The sequence below is a fragment of the Diorhabda sublineata genome, chromosome 1 (assembly GCF_026230105.1).
Source record: "Diorhabda sublineata isolate icDioSubl1.1 chromosome 1, icDioSubl1.1, whole genome shotgun sequence".
NCBI classification, from domain to species: domain Eukaryota; kingdom Metazoa; phylum Arthropoda; class Insecta; order Coleoptera; family Chrysomelidae; genus Diorhabda; species Diorhabda sublineata.
The window spans coordinates 29,967,546-29,988,037 of record NC_079474.1 but is presented as its reverse complement, the minus strand read 5'-3'; the positions used below and the strand labels follow the sequence as shown (position 1 = coordinate 29,988,037).

Here is a 20,492-nt window from a genome sequence, read left to right as displayed (position 1 = left end):
ATTTTTTCAAAATATTTCCAGAGATGTTTGAGCTGAATTTTTAAAACTTTGAAGGAGGGGCTAGGAAACTTTATCGGTAAAAATCTGTATTATTTATTAGAAAATAAATTTATTATACTTATTTTTAGCAACTTGGTGCAATGTACAATTACCAGATTATGTTGGACTATCAAGTCAACCAATACGTAACCAGTGATAAGACAGGACCGTTTCGACTAGCGCCAGACAATCAACGGGCCATTGTTAATTGGAAACCACTAGAATAATGTTTGAATATTAAATCTATTCAAATAAAAAAAATGAAAATAGTCGAATTAATACTTTCTTGTATTCATATGATGAATGAGAAAATAGATTTGGTGATATCAGTTGACACAATGTCAAAAGCAAAATTTACGACACTGTTGTAACATATTTCCTGAACCGGACAATACAAATGAATATGGTGATAACAATTTCTGGCTCAAATTGAGTATTTTCTGCCATGTAATAAGAAAAAAGTAAAGTAATATACAATTATTTCAGCGTTTTAATGTTTTTACCAAGTGGGTCAGAGCCTTTCTTGAAATTGAAAATACCGCCGGGTCAATAGCTTCTTCTAAGCATTTCTTAGAAAGTTTGCTATGCATGATGTAGTGGTAGTAAATTCGGCCAAATAGCAGGCAGATGGATAGAAAAATTTGGGATGCATTATTTGTACATGTACGGATAGATTTAGGGTACTATTATAAAACCAAAAAAAATTAATTGAGGTATTATGAATAAAATAACTAACGACTAACTAAAACCTAACGTAATCTGGCTTGTGACACTTTTTGGCCGAATTTACCAGTGAATTTATAAGGATCTTTATGAAACCGTGGGTCAGGTAATTAATTTGGCCGCTATCCAGCAGGATCTCTACAGATAAGTTGATTACGGACTAGGATAGTATAATAACGAAAGAAAATACTCAGCTGCGCAGTTTTTACTAATTTTGAGAGCTAATAAGCAACTTTTTATTACTTACTTCTTATCATTAGTGAGAGTAAGTGAGGTGCTAGATAGAGTGATTCATTTTATAGAAGGTAAGTGGAAGACAAGTGATTTAAATGCTTTAGGGAGTTCGTCTTTAAATCTAGAAACGTTACATGAAGTTTTTGTTCCATAATTAGTTCTGGTTCCGCCATTTCCCTGTTACAACATCAAAATCAATATTTAGTATTCTAATCAAGTCAGTGTATTTCAATTAAAATGCATTGCTGCGATCCTTGCCGATTTTCAGCTTTCTATTTTTCCTCTTTTTTGTTTTATCCTTGTCGTGTGTCATGCCTGGAAATGAAAAAAAATGTAATATGTTGTAGATGAATTGGAGAAAAAAGAGTATACTTCATTAAAAAAACGAACAGTCAAAAAGTGATTCAAGTTTATTATAAAAAATTCTCAGTCCGGCACTGTCCTGTAACCTCATTTACAACAATTACATCATCAAGAAATTTCCAAAATTGCAATTTGCATCCACTTTAGCTATACAAATTGCTCTCGTGAGAATTTTCTATTTAAAAAATTTTAAACATTTGTTAGCTAACTTTCCACACATAATCTATTATAAAATATTATAAGTATTTGTTACTTAACAAACGATTATTAATTTATTTTAAGTATCTGTAAGTATCAATTGAAAGTAGTGTGATCTAAAAACTACATTACAAATATTATGGTAGTAAAATACAAATCGTTTTGATCAATTGTTTCCTTTTTCATCAACTAATATTCTAAACATAAAATTTTGTGTGATCATTTCCAAGTTTCCAACATAAAAACTCAGTTAAAACAAAAATTGAACAACATTATATGTCATCATTTAATGAACTGATATTCATAAATTGTTAATAAATAAGTTAATAAATTTTGAATTCTTTCACTCTCATGTTTATAATATCAGGTTAATAACTAATGTGAACATAATCGTATTTGATTTAATTACGTTAAATTGTTGTGCCATCTACTGGTCAGTAGTCATTCTTCAGAATTAGAATTAACAGTAAACTGGAATATATCGTATTGCCATCTATTGGACAGTACGTAGTTTCAAAAAGTACTGAATTAAAAATAACCTATTTCTATAGATTATACTATGGATATAGATTATACCTTCGCTTCCCAAACTTTTTAAACTGTGGCCCGGTACAAGATTTTAATTTATTCGCAACCCACAATCAGTTTTTTAGAAAACATAATTTACTTTTTGACAAAAATCAAAATTTGAGCTATTTGCTCATTTCGTACAGAAAAATTGCAAAATAAATAAATATAAAGAAAAGTAAACAATCATAGGCATTCTGTTAGCTTCGTAGCTAACTTAAAGGAAATAAATAAATTTTGGTTTTACATATTTTGATATCACTGCGAAAGTAATGTTATTTTTTATCACATAGTAATTTCACATTAGGCTGGATATCCAACTAGTTTCTATACAAAGAGTGTTTATGGCCGATAATTCGATAAAAAGTCTGCTATCTAATACAATCTAAAACAAGACTTGGAGTGCTTGAAAAAGTTTCGAAAAATATTAAATTCAGAGCTAAATATTATAAATTTTGTGTTTTTACAATTTTTACCCTGAATTTTTCTGCGACCCACAGTTTGGGAAACACTGAACATGTATTAGACTTTTTAGCAAATTATGAAAAATACATTCGTATATTTATATTATTTTCTCTACGGTAATGTTTTCGGAGTTAAATAAAAATACAAAAACAAAATTTGAATGCTTCAATTATAACGAAAATGCTATTAGTTCACACTGAATATTATTTTCATTGGCCTCGGTCTTACATACAGTAAAACTGTCATTGGCATGTTTAACTGCATCAATTAATAATAAAATGAAATTTAGATAATCAATTATTCACTCAAAAATATATTAATTCTACTATAAATAGTTAATACCCAATAGTTTTATATTTGGAAACCAAATAATTTCTAAAAAGAACTAGCATTTCTATACCATTATTGAGGGTAGAGGTAAGGAGAACCATCTCAGTGTATCGAAAAGTGTCTGAAGCAAGTGGAAGAATTTTAAATAGAGCGCCACAAAGTATAAGTATGATAGTATTCTTTTTTGAAAGTCATAACTATTTCATAGAAACTTAATATACATATTCATTCGCAAATTGTACATAAAATATATAACTGCTGAATTCCTATCATTCCCACTTGCTACATTAGCGCTATTTTGGCGAGTCTTCGTATTATAATTTGCTGTTTACCACTGGACATTTCTTCTACCAATCCTCCATACAAGACGGTTCTCCTTACCACTACCCTCCATACATACAATCTAAATTTGGTGTTAAAATGGCTATAAACAACAATCGCTTAATTTATTTGGTACAGCCTTTAATAATTGAACAGAATCATTGAAATATATTGATAATACTTAGGAATGTAGAATATTATCATATAGCAAAAAAGAAAGCTATTATATTAAAAATACTTCTTATCATATTTTGTACCAATAAACAATCAATTTAAATATTATGTATCATATAATAATAATTTATATTCTGCTGAATCAGCTTCAATAGTCTGTCCTCTATCATTAAATAGCTGACTCAGTGTAATGTACTTATTATTTTAGTAGATTACTGTATAATAAATATATTGATTTTAAAAGTCAAATTTGAAAATTGCCTCTACGGATACTAATGATTACTGTAAAATATGTTTTGGTTTGGCTTGAAGTTTTAAAAGCATAATTCTCATAATAAAAGCAATAATTTGCCCTACTGAAAATTTACATGAAATAAAGTTCATCTGAACCATGCAATACTATTTTACTTTCTTAGAAGTGCCGGGTGATTACTTTGTAAATGGAAACTCATCATGGCTAAGCATACGGTCTATGTTATTTTAATAAATCGAGTAGAAACTGAATGTTCATGAATTATTATAATCTTTTACGGTCATCTTCACTTCATTCTAGTAATTAGCTGTTGATTATTCATGTAAAATAATGTATCATTGTTTTATATTGATATGATTACATGAATATTTCGATAGTTAATATTTCACTTTATTTTCACAAAGTCGAGAAAATATCACATCCATTAATATAATATACCCAGCTGTGTGACACTACTCAGAATCACATCTCGTTTATATAAACGTTTAGACAAATCTTGAAGGGATTTATATGTGCCGTGATTGTTAATAATGTTTAAACATAATTATTCCTCAAAAAATATAGAGAATATCTCAGAAATGAATTCTTCAAATAACAATCTGAAATCTAAAAATAAAACTTGACAAAAATTACTCAAGTCAAGTGATTTAGTTTTGAAATGTTTTTTATATTTCATGCATTAGATTAGTTTAGTGTTTACTTGAGCTGACGACTGGAATATTAGGCATTGCTTGTTGTTTCCCAACAGCAGCGCCCCCTAATGGATTTCTCATTCTACCGCCATTACAAACTGAACTCAACAACCTCTTTTCATCTTCGACCAGTTTACCGGTGGTCACTTCACGTGTATTTCTTGAAAAATCTAATACCATCCTTTATCAAAAATGGCAGATGAATATTTTTTTGGTAAGTTTTTCGTCTTTTCATATTTCTTGGACATATATTTTTTATATATACGTCACATAAGAAGGCTAATGTTCCTATACTAATACGTTAGTCTTGTTCTGATACCCGGCATTTGCGCGCCATTGTCCTTAAGAGTAGCATCAACGGGAGTTATTTTTCTATTATACAATGGTTGTTTCAATTCATTTTGCAGCTTTAACATTAAAAGGAAAAACTAGTGAAGTATGGGATCCAGAAGCAAAAGGAGCAGAAGATTACCAAGGAGGACACAAACTGATAATCAAACAAGCTTTGTTAGGACCCGAAGCCACCGAAGGTATGTGTTGTTAATTTTTTCAAATACTGCTTTCTATGTATTTTTTTCATATTTATTCTGTTTGTTGCTTCTTAAAAATATGTATTTGTTCCATAAATACTACGTTTAACAATATTTGAAATTTTGTTATGTCCGCCCATTGTAAACGCCATTACTCGGCGTCCAAGCTTCCGAAAAAGTATTCTTTTTAATATAATACTGTTTTATTGTTAGATTAGTCATATTTTTAAAGCCGCTTTTGCATTAATGTAATCACTTTGAGGATAACTAATAACTTATTTGGGCCCCAAAAATGCAAGTGCTTTTTTAGGCTTTTGGTAGCAGTAAATATTTATTTCTAATTGATTTCGCATTTTGTTTTTACTATAATTCGTTGCTTTTTGAAATGACGCCAACTTTTAGTAAACGTGTGACAAATTATTTGTCAACTGTAATTTAACATTATATTTATTGAAATATCTAATACATTCCTACTATAGGTCATTGTTTTGGTTTCATTTTAAGCATTAATAGTTATCAAACATTCATTTCTATCTCATATTATAAAGAATTATGTGGAGATAAACTCTGCATTTGTTAAGTAATATACACATTTGCTAGCAATGATGCTATGCTTGTGACTTTTGTCATTGTATTCGCTTAAATAATTTTGCTTATTGGATATTGTGTGCATTAAATGTGAAACAAACACCAGAAGAATGTGTAAAATGCCCAACCTTCTGGTATTTGAACTGAAAATGCAATATAACAATTTGCTACCATTTATTACTGATTATTACTAGTTTGTGCTTTAATCATAATCTCAGTCCTAAAGATTGAACTTCAGCAATTGTGTTAATTTGATAAAATGGTATGATTTTCTGTATGATGAGGTGAATTTGATCTGAAAGCTGGGAATACCAGACCTCTGTTAACCTCAGCACATTGAAGTTATTTGGACTGAAAGTATAGAGGTCAGTGTCTCACTAAACAAGGTTTTTCCATTGCTACATAAAACCAAGATTTGTCTATGGTGGAGGAATAGTAATGAAATGGGGTGGTTTGTTATGGGCTACACTTACATAGTGATTATTATTGCTCAAGCCTCTTGACAGTCACAAGCATTATTGAATCCTTAAACATTCACATCTATCACCTAGTCTTATTGGAATATTGAATTCTCTTGACCAACATTAAATCAAAAATAGAAATTGTTCCTGTCAAGCTGTGAATGATAACCAGAGGAAGAAATACATGCAATTCTATTGGAGCTAGTAAACTTGAAAATCTAATCTCAAAAAATGTCAAGCGATTAGTTGCCTGTGGTAACTTTATCAGTTTTTGAGTTGTCATCTGACAAGGGAAAAATGATGGTGGTTCTTTTTCTTCTATTTTTAATTGAAACTAAAATATATTGTTTTCTTGTAACTACCAAATTTTTAGTATGAAAAAATTAAATGAATATTTTGTTTAGGTGAGGTAAATGTAGTACAAGTAGAAGCCATGACCTGGAAAGATTCCGTAAAAATTCCAGTAGCAACACTTAAGGCTGGTGGTCCCAACAGTCAAGTATTGTTAGATCTGTCATTCCCCGATCCTCCAGTTACTTTCTCCCTCATACAAGGTAAGTAAAAAAGCTTATTTGTAATGAATTGGATGTAATCAATTGTTATAAATTAGAGTCTATTTTATAAATTTGTTTTAGTCAAAAACACTACAGTGTGTTCAAATGTGATTTCATTTTCAGAATTAATAAACTTTTTTTTATAGGAAATGGACCAGTTCACATAATTGGACACCACCTGATTGGTAGTCCAATGGAGGAATTTGATGAAATGGACGAACTAGAAGAAGAAATGTTAGATGATGAAGAGGGCGAAGAAGGCGCTGTAAGTATAATATTTGTAAATGAAATACATTCTGTTCAACCTCACAAACTTCACTTTTTCATTAAAAAGTCTAATTGAAAATCTGGACATGTTTTGAAAAAGTGTATAGGACAAAAATGGATGACCTGTATCAGGAAAAATCTGTGGCCCTCAAAGGGTTTACTACCTATATAGATAAAACATTTCAACCAACTAACCAAAATTTTTTAAGTACTGAAGCTTTTGATTATAGGAAAATTTGTTAAAAATCATACCACTAATGTAGTCATTAGAAAGTTTTCAATCTTATGAAATATAGTAAAGCATCTGCACTGAGAAAAACAAATGTGTTTGGTTGATTTGGTCATTATTTACATTGGGATTCATATTGAGTTAATATTAAGTAAAGTAGATAAGTCTAGGATTGAGGCGGCTACAGACTATGATTTGGTGGGGCCGACAAATAGCCTGACCAAATCGTGTTTTGCTTCAGATTTCACGACCAACACGATGTAGTCAGTCTAATTTGTGTTGGCATGTCTACTATATCTTGATTTGTGGTCACACAAAACCACAATAAATTATCAGGTCTATACACAAACTACAATCTATTATGGCTCGTCTTAACCAACAAAAGTTGGAAATTGTTCTAACAGCATTAACGTTGATGGAAGGCGGGCTAGACTTCTGTATTGTGATGGATGGTGTTGGGGTTTGGTATGTAAAATGGGAAGGGAGTAAATATGAAAAATAAAATTGCAGAAACAACTGTTTTGACCATTATAATGTGTTCTGGGCTTATCAAATCTGTAAATACAATAATTTTTTCAAAACAAAGTGTTTGGATAATTTCCAAGATGGAGATCCTACTTATCCTAAAACACGTGAAAAAAGGTACAATACAAAGATACGCACAGATAGGTGAATTGCTGCAACTAATTGACAGAATAAGGTTATCTCAATGAGACAGTGTATCTTTATTTAGAGTTCATGACTCAGGAAGGAGTTGACAGTCAAAGAATTGAAGCTTCATGGCGATCAATGCGTCTATACTTGTGTAGGCGTAGTGTAAAAAAGGAACGTCCCAGATATGTAGTTGAGTACCAATAGCGATGTTGGTGCATGAAAAATTACATAGTTTCAAAACTTGTTAAATGAAATTGTAGATTTGTATAAAGTGTGAAATAAACAATTTGTTAGGTTGGGTTATAGGTCGTGTCAAACTCTCAGAGTTATTTCAAGCAATTTCTTTTCAAATTATACACTATTCATGCGATTTTTTCGTTTCAAAATCTTTTTTTGTCCAATTACAGTGTAGATTCACTTTTTCATTTCTGCAATGAATATTAAAATAGTTTGAATCCTCATGAGGATTAAACCTCATCAACTTCTGTCTCTGTTATGATACAGAAATCTTACCAAGAAATGAAATCCATCCAACAGTGCTACACACACTTTATGATTTGGTTGAATAATCAGTTGGAACGGCCATCTGTCAAAACGCGACAGGATTATAGTCTACATTTGACCTGATCACAGCTGATCCGACCAATTTATCCTGTCGACCCGACCAAATGGTATAGTCTATAGTTGCCTTTAATCTTACCACTGTCAAAAATTTGTTTTGTAATTCTTCGTTTTTGTCAAGATTAAAAGGGCATATTAAAATTTTGTTAATGTGTTTATTTAATAAAGTGAAGTTGGAAAATTTCAGAAGGTGAACAGAATATATTTTGTATGTATGAGTGTGTGTGAGAGTGTTGAGCGTTGAGCTTGCCTCTATATTGCTTTTCCTTAATCATCTGTGCAAATTATTAGTAAATGATATACTTTTCAATTTTTAAAATGGATTTCATTCAAACATCGATTTAAATTACATGATTTGAAAAAACTGTATATTGGTAATGCAACAAAGAATGTTCCATTTTTTTATTAATGATAAATTTCACTGAAATTCCGTTTTCGAACTAGAATCTTATTAAGTGTCTAAATAAAAGCGGCTTTCCAAATAATTTTCATTTCAATGCTTTCAACATACCGCTTTTATATGTGAAAAAAGATTGAAAACGTCTTTTGTAATTAAATGTTCTAAAATGCTCCTTATAGATAAATGTCATTATATCAGTATTTATTAAATTAGCATTTCATAAGAAATTTCAGTCTTATTAAAATCACATTTAGGTAATTGATCACTATGATTTCTGACATTGATTCTGTTATGTTAGGCATCAGACATATTGTTAGTAAAAGCAAGTTACAAATAGTAATTAAAAAGCCTTTTATAACAAATTTGATATGTTGATATGAAACTTCTTGCAAACTGTAAGAGCCAGGTCAGTTACGGTAAAAAAATCTTCTGGTATCAATTTTCAAAAATGTGCGAAATTTAATGGTTTCAAAGATATTTTTTCGATGAAAAGGCTGAGTATTGAGAGGATTATTATTTCACTCAAACTGGTAATGAAAAATTGTATTTTGTGTTTGTTTGCGAAATACTGAAACCTTATTTCATACAACAAATACTTTTAAGTTTATACTGAGCTTTTCTTTGAAGTCTCTTGGTGTTTTGAAAATGTTAGTATGTTTTGTGTTGATTAAATACGGATTTAATGGTTTTGGATCTACTTTTCAAATAGCTAAATTCACATTTCATAAGACCATTTGCAGGTAATTTTTGCAACCTTCTACAAACTTATATTAATTTGCCATATCTATGAAATGAAATATTTTCAGAGTTTTGGAGATAATTTTTTTATCAGAAAAAGGCACTTGTTTGTTTTGCTGAAAACAAAAATCTTGTTTTGGCCCTGGTCATGTATTCATGATTCTTTATTTTTGACAAATCCTTAGATCAGGATACTTTTGAAATTTCTTCACATTGTTCATATGGTTTTCCTACATTGAATTTTTTGGATCAACTATTGTACATTTATATTCTTATTTCTAAAAACCACGGTAGAATTAGCCGATGTTGACTAACTTGTTTGTTGTATGTCATACTTTGAGAAGTCCCACATAACATGCACTCGTTTTTTGTGTATGGCGCGCATCAGCTTTCAAAATAGAGAGGGAATTTCCCAATCTGTACACGTGGACTATAGTAGCTTAGTGCTAAATCCTTCATTTCAAAATAGGAACATTTTATATCATGGTGAAAATGAACTTTAATTGAAAGGGACGTTTTTGAATTGAAATATTTCTAATATTACAAGTACAATTTTTATCGCTGCGAAATCTCTACATCTTTCGAAGCAATGTAGATAGCAAGCTAAATTTAGTACATTGTACTTGTTTTAAAGAACAGACCCGCCAGTCTAGTATTAAAGTAGCGACGCTAATAGTAGTGATCTAAATATTAAGTATTCAATGGGGTGGATGGCATTATGACCTTTTCCTTTTATTGACATTCCCATTTTTTTAGGAGGACGGTAGAAAACGGAAAGTTTCAAATGGAAAAGTAAAGGTGTGACTTGATCGACTTTAACAACTAAGTAGTCACCGTTACAATGTTTTTTTATATTTCAGGAGGAAGACGAAGAGGAGGATGAACCAAAATCCAAAAAAGCAAAAGCAACTAACGCCAAGGGAAAAACTCCTGTCAAAAATAACGCCAAGGCTGCAAAGAAGTAAAACATTAACATCTAAGAATATATGTACATCGTATTGATGCTGTCAAAAAAACAGTTGCTTTTAATTATTCTCCTATTTGACTTTCATCGATGTGATGTACAACCAAAAAATTAACCTCCTCCTTTGTAATATTAAGTTAGTTTTTTAATGTATTTCTAGAGTTATTCGGCAGGTCTAAGCGACAATTCTGAATAAGTATAGTATGTTCTTGACGTCATAAGTTTGTGAAAGTTTCTTTTATTCCAGGTATAAATCTTAGTTTTTAAATGTGATCTAAATATTTTTAAGCCGGACAGCGTTTGAGATATTTATTTCTTGAAAGATCATCCAATTTTGTTGTAAATATGCAGCCTCATTAAAACCATTTTTTGTAGTAAATATTGTTTTCACTTAACCTTTCACTAAAAATTACATATTTATAAAAAGTGTTTCTATTAATCAAGACCTAAAATGAAGACTATTTACCATGAAAAATGAAACCATGAAACGAACCGCGAAGAATATTCGAATCGGATCTAAACTCATGTTTCACTCGCGAGTTCGGATGCGGCTTTAAGTAGGTATTTGGAAATGATACGACAAAGAACATTTTATACGGAGATCTGGTAAAATTTAGTCGAGTAACATAGCTTATTAGAAATAATTTCAGTTTTTCATTAGAAATTTTCTTTCAATATATTTGGCTCTATGTTGAGAGTTTAGAAACATTTGCAAAAAATTGAACTTTCTTCTCCCACATTCATATTTAATGAAAAACGCTTTAAATACATTTTTCAGTTTTATGGGCGTAAGTCTTGAGGGCGAGGATGGGAGAGGTGGTAACAACAAAACTCAATTAACTACCGAAAGCTTACATATATAGACATACAAAACGTAAAACTGAACTTAGCAGCTATTCCCCATGCGTGTGTAACCTCTAGGAGCAGCGTAGCTCTGCTAGTGATGACTTAGGCGTTCAAGAAGAGAAACTAGGGTTCAAAACGCCTCAGTTGGCTTCGTGTAAATAAAATATAGGAAGGGTTTTCATACAACGGGAAGGTAGAAGTAGGTATTGCGGTTTTCTCTGGAACCTGCTACCATATATATATATATATATATATATATATATATATATATATATATATATATATATGAGGGGAATAAGTTAATTGCATGTTATAATATTGGGAAGATTTTATAAAAATGTAACTTGCCTTCTACAGGCGACGGTCAGTCAGATTTCGTTGAAATATTGGTTTTTTCAAGAAGTTGTTTGGGGATGAAAAATGTGAATGAAAGTGTTTTCATATTATGTATCTTTAAATGAACATGGTGTGGTCGCCACAGTTCTAATGAGCTATCATTGATATTTAGGTTTATTTCTATATTTCACAGATTTTAATATGTTTGTAAACTACAATAGTTTATGTACTAAGACTGCAGTCTATAAGATCATGGTACTAAGTCCAAAGACTATCCTCTCAAGTCAAAATTATAATTTAACATAAGATAAAAATGAATTGCAGTGTAAGTGTATATAGGGAGCAAAAGTCATAATTAAATAAAGGTAATAAAATATTGTACATATATTTCAGTTTACTTTTTAAAACTTGAAAATGTTGAATCTTCTGTTTTTATAAGTACATTAACAATTTTAAGAAACTACATTGTTTGTTGGATTTTAGCATATTTCTTCAGTGCTATCTTCAATCGTTTTGTGGAGTTTTGCGAATACGTTTAAAGTTATTGGATTTGTACAAGTAGCAGTGTGAACATCATAAGAGCATTTCTTGGCCTGCTTCAATAGACTAAAAAATAAAAGAATACTTACTTAAGTTCTGTTATAACAATAGGGTACTTGCACATTTAATTAAATATTTTACTTTTAGACATTATCTCATATGAAGACCTTATGAAATAAACAAAATACTTTTTAAAAAATGCAAGTACCCTATTCTCAGTATGTAACTATAATTATTATATAACAATTTATTGCACTGAGGAAAGAAATATTTTTCGTGATCAAAATAATTTTCAAATTATCACTTTATGAAGTTCAATTTCATTTGCGGTTTTCGAACAACAAAATCTTATTTTTTCAATTGTTTGTCAAGTTTTGACAATTTGGTTTATAAAAAATTACTTGCAAAAGAATTCAATACTATAAAGTCCACTAAATGCTTTTCAAAAAGTATTTTTTTCTTTGTATAAATACTATCTAATAAAAATTTGTTTTAAGCCTGTGGTCGCTCGCATTCAGTAGCAGTGAAATTTTAAAAAGCATATGGAAGGAATTTGTATGTATGTATACAAACAGGAAATAATGTCAATACAAAGAAGAATTACTGATTAAATACCAAAACATAATATAAGACTGACGTTAATGTTGGAATATATTATGTTCAATAAATATACACAATATTCTATGAAGGCAAAACAACCAGGACCTATAAAAAGAAGAGGAACTGAATATTCTAGACGAACCACAATTAACAGATTACTAAGTTCACATTAATAATTTTAATTTCCTCCAAAATGAACAGTTTTTACTTATTATGATTTGTTAGAAGCAAAATTGATGAAAAACCTAACAATATACTTACTCACAAACTTTTCTCGTATTTGGAAAATTTCTGGGTATATCTTTTTTAAGGTCTTGACAACTTTTAATTTCTAAGGCATTTTTCTTGAATTGACATGGATTGAAGAATTCTAGAAAAAAGAAATAATTAATGTTTTAGCAACTTTGAACATATTCAAAACAAGTTCAGAATCAGAAATCCCAAACGTGCTTTATTATCAGCGCGTACGGACCATTTCAAACTGCTCATGAATCTGATGACAGAGTATGTTCAGGATTCTTGTGTCATACTCATTTGAAGAATTTACGCGCAAGTTGATTGTCACCTCTTTTATTAGTAGTTATGTACTAAAGGGTAGCGCAAAAAGAACGCATGAATTTGAGTTGAGGGGCGGGGTTGTTTTGTAGGTTGGGGCGTCCAGTTTTAGTAGCAGTGGCGCATGGTATTTTCGCTGTTGACCATGTCTTCAAAAGTAATGATTCTGTTATTACTGTCCAACGACTTTTCCGCACAGAGTTCAATGTTCCACTAAATGGTTCGATACCTGTTCGCAACACAATATGAAGTAGAAGTCGTCTGGTCGTCATCGCACGGCACGAACTCTACAAAATGTCGACAAAGTTAGGGAGTCGATTTTTTCAAAGTCCCCGCCGCTCCACTAAGCGGTGCGTTCCAACTCTTAAGTTGTCTCTGCACTCGCTGTAGCGCATCCTGAACGTTGATTGTCAAAAGTAATGGAAAACTTTGAAAAAAGACTTTTGATGTGTATCGACGCGGAAGGACGCCATCTGTCTGAAGTAATCTTCTAAAAGTGACCAGTTCACTACAAACTGTGCATATCGATATTCCAAAGTCATAAATTGGATAATCTAAATATTGTATTCAAGTGAGTCCATTTTTTATGTAATAAAAATAAAGTAAATTATAATGGTTTGAAATTTAAGCGTTCTTTTTACGCCACTCCAATTAACGATACCACGCAGTAACTTTTAGAGAGTAGTATTGAAGAATTTTTGCACAATAACTTTTATTTTGTAAACGGAAGATACGTATCTACTTCTACTACAGTGGAGTCCCGATAATCCGAAATGATTGGGATCGTACCCATTTAGGATTGGAATGGAATCATTACCAAAATTCATATGAATACGAAATACAACGTATAATTTTTTTTTTCGCATTAAGTTGGAGGGGGAATCACCTGACATAAAAAGTCTAGTTTGATGCCAAATTTGTTCCCGAAGTCATTCGATTTTGAATAGAAAATGGCTTGCCTATTCGTGCTTAATTTTTTCTCGACAATGCCACTTTACATCCCTCGGATGAATAGTTAGTTTGTGGAAATATAATGGCCGTTTTCCTCCCACCCAACGTGACCCCTTTGATCCAGCCCATGGATCAACATGTACTGCAGCATCGTACAAGAAAAAGTTATTGAGACGAATACTTGAAGATGAAACACTCTTATTATTTCAAAAGCTCAAGTTGATAGTAAATATCAAAGATGTAATTTATTGGGTTGCAAAATCATGGAAATTCTGGAAAAAACTTTGGCCAAGCGTAACTTTCGAAGAAACCCCAAATTAACCAGCAGATAGAAACAGTTGTACAGGTGCAGAAGCTATTACAAAATATTCCTGGCTATGGTGACGCTAATGAAAATGATGTGGAAGAGTGGCTACAAGCTGACGTAAATGATCAGCAGATTGTTGATATGGTTCTTAAAGAACCAAACAACGTGTCAGATGAGAGTGAAGGTGAAGCTGACTACGACAGTGAGCGGAGTGTATCACACTCTGACGCCGCGGCTGCCTTTGATGTAGCGCTACGCTACGTTGAACAACAGTCCACCTTGACCCCAGCGGATACGTTGTTTTTCAGACGTTGGAGTAACTGTGTCGTCAAATAACTGTAGTGGACTTTTTTAAACCAGTGTAGTTTAGAATATTGTTCTGTTTTGTTCGTTGCACTTTAATGTATTAGAAAGATACAGTAACTTTTAATAATACACTAATTATTTTTATCCTTTCATCGTTTTTTCATTCTTAAAATATCCTTATTTCGGTTTCGGATTAATAGGACTTTCGTATTATCGGGACTCCACTGTTTATTAAAGATAATGGAAGAGTATTTCTTAAAATATGATATAGGAATAAATTGTGGACCAGATATCTATTTATATACATTTTTTCCAAAAGTCTTACCGATCATTTCTTCAAGGGTTAGGCCACAAGCTTGATTAACTAAACCATTGATAATTTTCTCTATCAAACCAGGTATTTCTTTAGTATCAAGTGGTAAACAGTCATTTAATAATTGTCGTACTGGCACAGTACATTTTAAAATGAAAGACTGCAATGTATTACACACAGTGTTTTCACCAACTTTTATTTCCTTCCGACATATCAACACATCAGTACGAGTTACCTAAAATATTTTGAATGCAGTAAAAATTATGTAAACATGTTGTTGGTTCAAAAACACATCAAAATACAACGTTTCTTAACTGTATAGATGAGAAAATTTCAATAAATATCTTGGATGAAAACAATCTTTCGGAATAGCTTAAAAAAATAGTACGACAGGTACAAGATACTTGGGAGTCGGATCCAAACGGTGGACTCTACAGAACGCTATCACCTATTTAGCATAAAAATGCACACATAAACACAAAAAGTTTACTCAAATAATACGCTTGACGGCAGTTTATGGAAAATAGATTTTTCATTCTATAGTTGACGAACAGATGTCGACAAGCCCAACAATCGACGACAAAAAAAACGAGAACTTCATGAACAGACCTAAGTTTTATTATTTGTGACCAGACTGTCTTACTAGATCATAAAATTTATATGTTAACTCATTATGACAAATTTATAACGGATACTACCATCTTGTCAATGCTACGAGGATAGTCCCAGAAGTACCTTGTCTGACCTAGAGGTGGCGATAGTTGCTTGGAAAATACCACTCTATTAGAAAGTACACAAACTGTACAATATATGTTTCAAATTCAATAGTAAACGTTATCAGAAAACCAGCATCGCAATGCTCGATCAAATGAGGTGACCACTCCAAAAATGTTGTATCCATAAAGCGGTATTGGAGTTTCGTTGACTGAAAGTGAGCCACCTAACAGACATTTCAAAAAGTGCGCATATTAACTGAAAATGGATGAAACTTGGGTGGTCACTTTACACCCCAAAACAAAAAAAAACAATCGAAATAATGGATAATGGAAAAGGGAGAACCCAAAGAAGGTAAAAACCGTTCCATCTGCAGGCAAGGTCATAGTCTCGGTTTTTGAAGATGCACGTGAGATAAGTTTCATTGAATATCTTGTAAAAGGAAAAACTATCAACGACGAGTATTATGCGAATTTATTACAACGTTTGAGCGAAGAAATCAAGCGGAAACGACCGCATTTGGCTAAAAAGAAAGTGTTGTTTCATTAAGACAATGGACCAGCTCACACATCCGTTATTTCAATGGTTTAAATTATTGAATTAAAAATTGATTTGCTACCTCTTGCAACCTATTGGTCAGATTTAGCCCCATCGGATTATTTCCTGTTACCAGACTTGAAAAAATAACTCAGTGGACAAAGATTTTCCAAGAATAAAGAGGTGATTTCGCCAGTTATTTTAAGGAGCTTAACGATTGTCAAGGGTATTGAACTTATTGAACATGGCTGTAGATTTTTTTTCAAAATTTTTGTGTTTTGTTTTTATTGGGCCAGGTACTTCTGGGACCATCCCGCTAATATAATTTGTATTTCAATGTTCAAAATTTACTTACGTTCAGTTTTTGTTCAAAGTTTTGACACGTATCCCTCGATCTATCGACATACTTTCTTATTTCTAACAAACTGCCATCAACTATTATCGACCAATCGACAATGAACTCCTCGACGTAGCGTTTTACTTGATTTAGACTCAATATGTGAAGTTTACCCACAGCATTATGTGTAGCTAGAACATGAATGATAGAAAAATATTACTTATTGTAATAAAATTTAAATCTAATTATCAAAGTTTCGTTTATAAAACTGCAGCTGTAAAAATAGATATAATAAAGTGCTCTTGCGAAAAATTATTTTTACTGTTTATTCAACTAATAAAGGACGTACTGTGTAGTAACACTTACCTAAAAAAACTACCAAAAGCACAAACATTTTCTTGCTCATTCTACCGAAGTTATTGCAAGAAACTTATTGTAAGTAATTTTATCCATAAATCACCATTATATATATATATATATATATATATATATATATATATATATATATATATATATATATATATATATACTTCTTAATGATCGTATGAACTTTCGTAACCTAAGTAATATTGATTCATGATAGGAATCGTGTATCTATCGTCTTTAAATTGGTTTATATTGTTCAATAAACTTAACATTTATATTAGATAACTGATTTTACTATAACAATTTAAGAGTTCAAACAGTGACAAATTCCAAATCTGATAAAGCAAACACAGTAGAAGTCTAATATATCAAGGGAGACTTCAATAATTTTGGACTTTTCATTTATACTTATTTTGAGTTGAACAGGTAGACTAAATGAAAATTCAATATACAGAGGTGACAAAAATATTTTTATTTATTATTTTAACATTATTTCAACATATAAAAAATATAATAGACATTGAAAAATTAATTTTTTGCTATAGACAATTCGATAGTTCTTTACCTATAGCACTATCTAATGTATAAAGAGCAAAACATTCTTTTTCTTCGGAGTTGCAGGTTTGCTGTATAAAAAAGTTTTTAATATTTTTTCCTCTTTGATGGAAACCAGTTAATTATAATAATGCTTGACCTTTGTTAAATCTGTGGCGCCACACTAGTATCAGGGTATATTTTAATGGAGCGCTAAATACTATTTACGTTCTCGACAATTTTTCACACTTTTTACAAAGCAAGTTGAAATTTTCAATAATGAATTAAGTATGATATTAAGTTTTTCAATTCTGCTTACTCCAATTCATCCACAATTGCTATATTTATTCCATTCCCTTCGTCTACACCAGCGCCATTCCGGAAGGATTTTGAACTACTCTATCGTATATAGTTGGTCACTTTTTCAGCTTTTATCCCATATGAGATGTTCCTTCTTATAACTTGAATTTCAATAATTATAATAAATCTTCTAATTTTTCTTTCAACTATTATTATTACCAACTTCCAACATCATAAGTACAATCCTTGTCTTATGTGACCCCTATTCTATCATTTTTAGAGCTCTTTTGATTATTGTGTTTGCTAATACTATATTACAAGCTTTCTTTTTTCTTTTTATTAACTGTAGAAAAAGAAAATAACAAAAAAACTAATCAATTTAAGGTATATAGTTTAATTTAGAAGTGTATGAAGTTACAATTTGAGTCCAGTAGTTTTTCAGAGCCAGGTTAAAACCTAATTTTGATGAATCGGTCAATATAAAAATGACCTAAATTCAAAGAAATGATCCAATGAACTGCTATTTGAAAACTAAGAATCGTTTGAAACATGCATATGAATTACTTTCAATACATTTCTTTTAAATTGTAAATAATGTGTAAACGAACTACTTTCGATGAATTTGTTAATACAAAACTTTTATTACAAGAAAATAATTGAATGATTTGGTTTTTCTTCTTCTTTGTGATGATGGGCTCAATCCTTAGATTATCCACCCAGACTGAGTTAAGGTTCCTGTAATTTGATTTAGATTTGCTTTTTAAAGAATCTAATAATAATTTGAAGATTTGTGCAAATGAACAACTTTTAAGGAATTTTTCAATAAATTAACAACCACTTTTTTGTCACGTCAAATTTATTTCAGAATTTAGAAGTTGTAAGCAAATGAACGATTAATATGTCAATTCAAAACTGATTTTTTTTTCAGTTCAAAAGAATGATCAAAATCTTATCCTAAGCCCCGAGCGCGTAGGGGCCCCGCAACATTACTACTTTCATCATTTATTTTGTGTAATTGTGTAATTTAATCCATATACTAATTTTTTACTCTAAATAGTAATAAATTCTATATCCCATGCATTTAAAATGTAAATGGTGAATTAAAAGTGAGAATAAAATTTCTATTAGAAATATATTCGAATGATCTACAACTTGAATTATTTTGTGAATTACAGCAATTCATTCCTCTTATCAAACTTCAACCCGACAATTATCGTCATTAACAAGGCTGTGCAATTTATTTTTACTTATATAATTTATATTTAATTTAAAACTAATATATTACATTTAAAAGAGTTCGAGCTAGTTTCCTTAAGTAGGCACCAGGTTGGTATTATGCACAGGCGCCACTATTTTATTATATATTATTATTTAATCCGACGCTGAGAATCGTTTGAAGATATCTGCAAATAAAATAGTTTTGTGCGATATCATGACATAATTCAGTAGCAATTAACAATATTGATTTTAAATTAAATGTAAAATAATCTGCTCAATCATGAATAAAATGCTCCAAATTTGTAGGTCAAGCAGAGCAGAACATATGGCATCTTGGAAACTTCAATGAAATTACGATTGAACTACAGTAGAGCGTCGATTATCTGAACTAATGTTGTCAGAGGTAGTTCGGATAATCGAAATTTTTCGCAGTTTCACGATTAGAACTGCCCGCCTGTCAAGATTATGTTCGTTGATTTACTAACACCGAACTTTCGATAGCTAATGTCTGACCCGATTCATTTTTTTTCCGCCGCGTAATAATTTCCATTTTATCTTTTAATGGAAGAACCATTTTTTTTTCTTTCTGTTGACATATTTTAAAACAAAATGCGATATACACCTCACAAAGAACGGTTTGAAACTGAAAGTAAACCATCCACAACCAGTCAAATGAACGTCGAGAGTTTCACAGAATCAAGTCCAATGAACAAATTTTGTCTTAGTAAACCAATATGTATTCAACGTCTAATTTAATTGAACAGACACACTTTTGAATCAGATACAAATATGTAACGAAGGAGTTTCTGAGAAATAATAATTGATGGCTTCCGTTATAGACGTTCTGAGAAAAATAATTCATGTTGGAATTTCTGGAACTGTTAGTTATATTCATAGTGAATACACTGTTTACACCACCACCAAACCAACACTCACAATTTTATGACGGGAAGTATATTGGACAGACTAAGAGATCCGTTTAAAGAGCACATAGCGAATAGAGTCGAGGCGCCGCCAGTCATAATCATGACATAAATATTAATAATGTAAAATTAATTAACAATGTATCTAAGAATAAATTGTTGAATGTATTTCAAAACATTGAAATTACTAAAAGTAAAAATTGCCTACTCTATAGTTTAGTGGTCAAGAAATAAATGTGAAGATCTCGGCTGGAATTAATTTTCGCGGGAAAAGGTTCATTGGTGGGAAAACTTTGTACAAAACAGGTATGTCAAGTCATTAGGTTTTAGTTTATCTTCTGTCTCTGAAGACGATAACTTGGTTATCGAAACGCGTGTCAGACAATGTAATTGTGCGTGTTAGTTTAATGGTGGTGTAAGCAGTGTATTCATTAAAACAGTTTT

General features: G+C 31.0%; 3 protein-coding genes across 4 annotated transcripts in view; 2 read left to right on the top strand and 1 right to left on the bottom strand.

Moving 5' to 3' along the window:
* The window catches only part of LOC130446344 (beta-alanyl-bioamine nonribosomal peptide synthetase ebony), a 41,809-nt gene extending 41,283 nt beyond the window's left edge, over positions 1 to 526 (top strand). The window contains exon 14 of the mRNA XM_056782546.1: positions 129 to 526. Within this exon, the coding sequence (XP_056638524.1) occupies positions 129 to 266 (138 nt within the window). The 3' untranslated portion in view covers positions 267 to 526. The remainder of the gene's footprint in view (positions 1 to 128) is intronic.
* A 3,900-nt stretch (positions 527 to 4,426) lies between these two features.
* Positions 4,427 to 10,786, top strand: LOC130442439 (nucleoplasmin-like protein). Of its 2 annotated transcripts, XM_056776550.1 has the most exons (6): positions 4,427 to 4,573; positions 4,767 to 4,889; positions 6,343 to 6,492; positions 6,639 to 6,757; positions 10,158 to 10,199; positions 10,262 to 10,786. In XM_056776550.1, exons 1-6 carry the CDS (start codon positions 4,552 to 4,554, stop codon positions 10,364 to 10,366), a joined length of 561 nt encoding a protein of 186 aa, XP_056632528.1. In that variant the 5' UTR covers positions 4,427 to 4,551; the 3' UTR covers positions 10,367 to 10,786. The 2 variants fall into 2 exon arrangements, with proteins under 2 accessions (XP_056632528.1, XP_056632538.1); XM_056776560.1 differs by lacking the exon at positions 10,158 to 10,199 and having other exon boundaries at positions 10,262 to 10,753.
* A 1,130-nt stretch (positions 10,787 to 11,916) lies between these two features.
* LOC130445467 (uncharacterized) lies at positions 11,917 to 17,154 on the bottom strand. Its single transcript, XM_056781093.1, has 5 exons — positions 17,074 to 17,154; positions 16,726 to 16,898; positions 15,132 to 15,354; positions 12,949 to 13,057; positions 11,917 to 12,153 (listed from the first exon to the last, which is right to left on the bottom strand). The coding sequence occupies exons 1-5, from the start codon at positions 17,111 to 17,113 to the stop codon at positions 12,027 to 12,029; spliced, it is 672 nt and encodes a 223-aa protein (XP_056637071.1). The 5' UTR covers positions 17,114 to 17,154; the 3' UTR covers positions 11,917 to 12,026.
* Between the last annotated feature and the right edge of the window lie 3,338 nt (positions 17,155 to 20,492).